A 7,594-nucleotide genomic window follows, 5' to 3' on the forward strand; every position below is an offset into this window, starting at 1 on the left:
TATGGAACCTCACAGACTATGGTAGAATTTCTCCATAAGTCATAAAAGTGTGATTCTAGTGACACCTAGTGATCTAACTGCCTTAAAGTTCATATTTTTAGAATTGCAATCTAATGCTTAGAGTCAGTTTAGTTTTGAGTAAAATATCTGTCAGCTAACCAAATTCAGAGTTATTAAAGAAAAACAAGTAGAATTTCCCAACTGCATTATTTGACTTATAAGCATCAAGTCCTCTTGAACTTAATTTGGACACAAAGACTTCAGTAATTTTTTATATAGCATTTTTTAAAAAGCTTACTGAAATGTTTTTAATGCTAGTTCAACTCAAATGCATTGGATTCAGATAATATCAATTTAAATTTGCAATTCATTTGAATGAATCTTACAGCAAGATTATGATTCTTGTGCACTACCTCTACTTTCTGCAGATACGAATCTTACAGACTTGCAATTTTTATAGAGTTTTCTTTCCTTCTCAATAGAATTATTTTTGTTAAGCTGTAAAATTGCATGCATTTTAGCCACAAAAAGCCAGATTTGCCCTTAATTGTAAGCTTCTAATATAGAAGCTTACAGGTTTCAGGAACATCATCAAAGAGAGAGAGCATTCCAACTCTAGTTACTAGAGTCTAACACAACAGCATTCAATACCGAACGATGTACAGAAATTCAGAATTTTTCATTCTGGTAATTTGCATTGCTTTTTATGGACAAAAGCATTATAGTATTGCTCAAACTGCAGGGCACATTCCTCTTAGCAAGCTATGCTCAGAGGAGTAGCGTGCACAAAACATTTTCGAAGTAGGGGCACTTTGCTGTTAAGTGGGAGAGTATTTGCCAGAAATATGAAAGGTCAGGAGACGCTGGAGTAATTACTTATTACCTGCCTCCTTGTCTAACAGAGATCAACAAACAAACAGGTCAGATTAATTAGTCCATTATCCTATCCACAATATAAAAATGTCCTAGTGTATGTATGAACAGGCAGACAGTTCAAATATTCCCAGGTTACTCTTCCATATTTCAGATTTCTGGTTTATGGATGCTCTGAGGCAACGGTATCTTTGATAATATTAACCAGATTTCTCTTCCTTTCTTATTTCTCTCCGTGTTTTTTAAACCCATGTACATCTTTGGCATGCAATGACTCTGCAACAAGGAGATCTAAAGCTTAATTACTTATTACACTAAAAACATCAACTACGGTTTTCTCTAAACCTGCCTTCTGTCTAACTCCGTTAATGCTCTCCACCGCTCGTACTGGTAAGGACAACATACGTTCTTTCCTTATTCAATAACTCCGTAACATCCTCTGTGCTCACAGAAGTCCAGCCATACTCCCTCCTCTAGACTGAAGACTTTTTGTCTCCTCAACCCTGTCTTGTCAAAAAATGATTTTACACTTCCAGTTCTTGTTGGCATTTTTGGAAGGGAGACAGAACTGTTCAGTAGGTAAGCACTAGAATACAATCATCTCATTAAGCAATTCAAAATTTTTGCTCTTCTTTTGATTTTTACTATTTTTTTTCTGTTTACTGTTGCAGAGATAACGTTAGGAAAATTTACTGTAACATGCGAAAACCTTCTTCCCTGTCAATAATCAATTTAGACCCATCACGTAACATAATGTGCAAACCAACTTTCTCCTGATATCTACATCACTTTACATCTATCTACACGTACTGGCTTATTTAATTTTTGTAAAGCCCTATCGCAGTTCTTCACAATATGGATTTTTTATTTTTTTTATAAAGACAAGAATGCATCATCAGCAAATGTTTCCAGCTCAATATTCATCCTGTCTGTGTAATTTAATATGTTGGACCACACAAGTCTCAGCACACATCCCTGCAAGACTCCACGGATGAGTTTCCTCTGCTAGCAAAATCAATGATTTAYTCCTGCATCTTAACTATTTTAAAGCGTTATTTACCCATTTGTGGACATTCTTTCACCACATGACTGTTTAAAGAGTCCTTCAGAGGCCTGCTGACTGCCTTTTGTTTGTCCAAACAGAGGAGACCTGATTTTCTTTGTCCCATTCCTCAGAGATTCCTTCAAAGATATCTACCATAGCCAGAGGCCACAGCTTCCCTCAACAGAAGTGGCACTGACTTTTCCTTCAGTTGTATTTATATATTCTTTTATTTTACTGGATTTATTTTGTCATGCCAATTTCCTTTCCATATTTCTAAAAACTGTTTTAATAGAGCAACTGCAATAGACTTGAACTTTAAACAGTCTTGATGATACCAGCAAGTTTTTCATTCCCTTCCTTGTCTCAGTTTCTTTTTAACAAGCTTCTAAAGTCTTATGTAGACTGCTTTTTACAGCTAAGTACTGTACAGAAATCCTGTCCTCCTTATGACAGTCCATCTAGGAGGCTCCTTTATGGTCTCTCTCATTCTTCAGTTGCAGATGCTGCTCATCTGTTATTCTTTTGTTTGTTTTTTAATTATATCACATCCAAGCCTTAGAATACTGTTCCTCTGACTAACGTTCCAGGTTTCACAATTAGCTAACCAAAATGCATACTACATTTTAGAATTACAAACTCACTGCTGAATTGACCATTAATTTTATACGCACTAAGATAGCTCCAGGTCAGAGATGGAAATATTCATACACGCAACATTTAGAGCAGCTGATTTGTTCGAGTACTTGAACAGAACACATGCAGAGTTTTAAAGATTAAATGTTATTGCAGTTTATCTGAAATCCAAATGAAGACTCACAACCACTTAGTAAACTCAGAGGAAAAAAAAAATACAGACAAGAAGGTTCTCACTGGCTTGCAGTGAAGCTAAAATTTGATGGTTTTTTTTTTTTTTTTTTTTTTTTTTAAATTAGCTTTTCCCATATGGCAGTTGAGAGTTTTTAAGCAGTGCCATTCTGAGCCTGTCACATTTTGTAAGTGTCAGACTACATATGGACCTCCTTCTTAATTTCTAGGAAATACTGTTTATGGGAATTAAGTGCAGATACAGTATAATTACCTCCTTCATTTTGTTTCTGATGGGATTCTGGGGAGGTGCTATGGATAGATGATGAAATGTGCTTTTTCATAGGGAAATGGAGAAATTCTATTCAACATAAATATCTTCCCTTCACTGTCTTGCCTACGAATGCCAGCTGAGAGCAAAGGAGTGGAACACTTGATAGTTAAAAACTGTGCAACTACTTCAATAGCACATACATTTTCCAAGAGAGAACATTCTACCTTTTGGGGAGAAATAATACACTTTCCCATAGGTATAATGCCATCATAGCAATATAATAATTTGCCTAGAGATTTATCACTACTTCAATTGCAGGAAAAAAAAGCAAGTAGGTACTGTATTTGAAGTTCTTAAATAAAACAGTACTAGAACACATTCTGTCTGAAATGAGTTACATTCATTATATTCACTTCTATACTCACTTCTCCACCCAGAGTACCGAAACTATTTTTACACCAGTCTTCTGTGCTTTTCTCCATGTAGCCAAACGACCTTCTTTGAAGACTACATGGGTCACGTGCTTGTTGAAAGTTTTTGAAACCTGCAGAAGCAAACAGAGAATTCATCTTTCAGTATGCTAAGAAGGATTAGAGTAGTCCATTTTTCTTCTGCATAAGACATTAAAATAAAACCTTTCCCTAAACATATTTTAAAGGGCTTGTTTCAATCTTTCCCATCTGAGCAACAAAATCTGAAGTAAATAAAAACAAGTCACATTAGTCAAAACAATGAAAAATGCTTACACCTTGAAGCAAATATTCCTGATAGGTGAACTAGAAGTTTCTTGCTTCTTTTCTCTACATTACCTTCTTTATCTCCCTATTGTAGCTATATCACTAGTTTTTCATTATTTTCAAGTACCCCAACATGACTTTATGCAACAGCCAGTATAAGAATCAGTTGTCATTAACCAAAGAAAAACACATTAGATTTATTTAGAAAAGAAATCACTGGTCTAAAGAGAAAAGTTAACCTCATCTTTTCAGCCATCTTTCATCAAGAAAAATCACTTTTATTTTTGAGGGAATCATCATGGAAGGGTGAGAAATGATTAAAAAAACCAAACAGTTATATAGAAACATTTAAAACTTATCAAATGAGAGAGATAAAAAAAAAAACATGCCAGAACAGCTCCTTTCATAGCTCATGCATTTTCATCACATTGCACAACTGTTCTAAAGTCTTCAGGCATCATTCTCCACTGACAACTTAATGAAAGCCTTTTTAATTCTAGATGAAAAAATATTAAGAGTGTATTGCGGGCTGTAACAAGCTCCACTAAGAGCTGGTAGTTGTAACATCTTTTGCAGTTACAAATCAAGCATACGTGTTATGAGGGGGGAGGGAAGCACTCAAATGTATACAGACTCTTAGATGTGTTTTTACTGGCAATTTCTTTAATCCACATTTGCAAGAGAAGAACAAAATGTCACGGTAGATAGCATACAAGAAATACTTACACACGTGTGTACACACACACACATATATGTATATATACAGGTATGCTTTAAATGCACTTTTATCTGCTGTCAATCCTGCAACTATGTTCCTTCCTGCACTACCTACTACAAATAACTATACAGAAGAAGTAGAATGAATAAGCTACTATTTGTTACGAAGAGCCTTCCCATTCCATTGGCTTCCAATCAGTTTCCTTACTTTTGCTCCCATATCAAGAAGTTGCTGTTCAAAGGTTTTCGAGTAGTTTTCTGTTCTGTTAGATGACCAAACATCTACAAATGCCGAAATACCTAGAGAAAAGTTAAACAGCCATTTAAGTATACTGAGATCAAACTGGTTCAGTAGTCTTCCCAACAGAATTCTATACATTTTATACATGTTGCATTCCCAAGCACTTATATTATTTAATAAACTGTATATTATACCTTAGGAGCAGAAAGGAAATTCCCTTTTAAGAGTATTTAAATTAACTGTAATAGAACAAAACTATCATGTTTGATATTTGTTAAATAATTTAAAACACATTATCTGTTAATCAAGCAGCATAGTATCTTGGCATGTCTGCTTATCCTTGGTATTATGTAAACACTGCTAACCTTTCAATCAACCAGAAATTTTAACACAGTTTACTCCAGAACATAATAGGGAAGAAAAAAAAAAAAAAGGAAAGGAATTATTAAAGACCCCCAATTGTCTTGAAATGTCACTAGTTCCTTACTAATATTGAATAAACTCAAGCAAGTGCAAACTGCAAGAGAAATATTTCAAGTCCTCTGTTTTACAGGTCTATTTTCAACATTTACAGAACTTCCTTTAAAACACAGATTCAAGAATCTCTTCAAGGAATTAATCAGTTTGACAGAAGTTTTCCTTTTTTTCCCTCCCCTACAAAAACAATGCAGATGTATTGACAGGGAGGGATAAGCATATTGAGCCCCTGGCAAGTCCTTCATTAGTTTTTGGGATAGGCATTAAACTCAGAAATATATAGTTGTCCTGGTCACACCAATTTCTTCTTTTAAGACTCACCAGGAAAATTCTAGAAAACAGGAAGGCCATTAGGGCACCAAGAATAACTCTAAAAAAACTGCTGGGCAATTAACTCTTAGAACTAATGAATAATGCAAACAAACAAGCAAGCCAGTTCAGCTGTCATCCTTGGCAAACATTGTTTATGTATCCTGGTTAATAACTAAAGTCCATATGTAATATCATTTGTCTTCCCTCTAATACAAAATAGACCTCATATGCACATGAGGACTAGAATACAGCTACTACCCCTCCTCACTTCTTAATTGTGTTCCCTTTACTACTGGGCCASGGCGGCCTTGCTTTCCTTGGCTGCTCTGCTGTGAAAAATACTGCACCCGTATYGGGAGAAAAAGAAAAACAAATAAAAACGAAACACAGTAACTTCCTCTCATCAAGTACTTTTATAACCTTTACCATTACAGGTCTACTACAGGTTGGAAAACAAGTATTAGGGAAGTTCTGACATTTTGACAGGGAACTTGGAGGAACACATGTATCCACTGTTAGATATTAAAAATAAAAATTTAAAAAGAAAAAAAAAAAAGCCACAAAGGAGGAGAAGTACACCTTGCACTCCAATTAGTCTATTTTAGATAACTAAAAACACTCCTACAAGAGAGAGATGGGACACTTCATAGTTTTTGTACAGTAGATGAAAATGAAGRAAAGAAAAAAAAAGCATCTGGAGGTTTTGGGTTTCTTAAAAAAAATTTAAAAAAGAAAAATAAAAACATAGGTAGCTCTGGTCAGGGAAGAGGAAGGTTCTAGTAAGGGGACTCCTTATGCCAGAAGACCTCGGAGGCGGCAGCAGAGCGAGGAACGATGGCCAGAGGGCCACCTAAGGAGGAGGTGGCCGGGGAGCCCCCGGCAGGACCGGGCCGGGCCGCGTGGCGAGGCCGGGCCGCCCCCTGCTCGCGGCCGTGGAGCCGCGCGGAAGGCCGGGGCTCCACCGCGAGCAGGCGGGGAAGGGGGCGAGGCGCCGGGGCGAGGAGGGCCCGCGGGCCCGGCCGGTACCTTTGAGGACGGGCTCCATTCGCGGCGCCGAGCGCCTCCGCTCCGCCGCCCGCCACCGTTCAAAGCCGCCCCCACGCGCCGCCGCCCAACAACGGCCCCAACGGCCAGTTACGTTACCCAAGGACCGCTGAACTTCTCACTGTGGGAAATAAACCCGTACTAAAAGCGTTTCGGGGGGTTTTAGTGATGGAAGGCTGGAGCGTAGCAAAACCCAGAGGGAACTAGAAGCTAAAAAACGTGGTGTCTACCCAGGAAAAAATTGAATAAAATAATTAAATCAGGCAGCCCAAGTAAATTTACATTGAGAGAGAACCAACACAGCTTTTCAAAGGGAAGTTGTGCTTTGCAGCTCTGTTACGCAGCTTAGAAGCACAGCACATGAGCAAGATCATGTCCCAAAGTGTAAGTTGGTGCTGCTCCAAAATCTTAAGTATGCTCTTGTTTCTTCATCTGTGAATGGGAAGGAAAACAGAGAAGCAAAATGAAGATAACACATAGTTTCCTTGTGAGAAGTCATTTTTTTTACTCAAGGACTTTTCACTTTGGGAAAGAAATGGCGGGAGAAAGATGACCTAGAGTTCTGCCAAAGCACAAGCCTTATGGAGGAAGCCAATGTAGAACACACTGTGTGCCTTGTGATGAGCAGGCCATCGAATGAAACCAGCAGATAGTGTCTTCAAAAAGATTTTTCACATTGTGCCTAGTTGAACTGTGGAAGGGTGTTCTGGGTGCTGACAGACTAAAGAGGTTCTGGAAGCAAATTTAGCACACTCATGAAGTCCGGTTTAGGACTATTAAAAATACACATACCAGTTCTAACTCAGTAAATCCCAGAGCTGCAAAGTCTTTTTCTAGGCATCTATATCTGCTGTTGGAGAGACAAAACGATCTTTGATCTAGTCCTACTCTCACGTTCATGGAAAGGCTCAAATCTCAAATTTTTCCCCCTCGGAGTCTACTTTGCAGATGCCTGTGCTGATACTAACAAAGATATGTAAATCTATATGCATGATATTTTAGCATGGATAAAATCTGTTTGATTCCTAGGACATAAATATGACCCTACCTCTCTGACTTGGAGCAAATGT

At 37.7% G+C, this 7,594-nt stretch overlaps 1 protein-coding gene across 1 annotated transcript in view; it reads right to left on the bottom strand.

Moving 5' to 3' along the window:
- MCPH1 (microcephalin 1) overlaps positions 1-6,533 on the bottom strand; it is a 117,538-nt gene extending 111,005 nt beyond the window's left edge. The window contains exons 1-3 of the mRNA XM_026034302.1: positions 6,507-6,533; positions 4,659-4,750; positions 3,422-3,540 (exon numbers count right to left, since the gene is read on the bottom strand). Of these exons, the coding sequence (XP_025890087.1) occupies positions 3,422-3,540; positions 4,659-4,750; positions 6,507-6,525 (230 nt within the window). The 5' untranslated portion in view covers positions 6,526-6,533. The remainder of the gene's footprint in view (positions 1-3,421; positions 3,541-4,658; positions 4,751-6,506) is intronic.
- Positions 6,534-7,594: the final 1,061 nt, after the last annotated feature.

Source organism: Nothoprocta perdicaria, unplaced genomic scaffold, assembly GCF_003342845.1.
Source record: "Nothoprocta perdicaria isolate Ctin4 unplaced genomic scaffold, notPer1 scaffold_141, whole genome shotgun sequence".
Classification (NCBI taxonomy): Eukaryota; Metazoa; Chordata; class Aves; order Tinamiformes; family Tinamidae; genus Nothoprocta; species Nothoprocta perdicaria.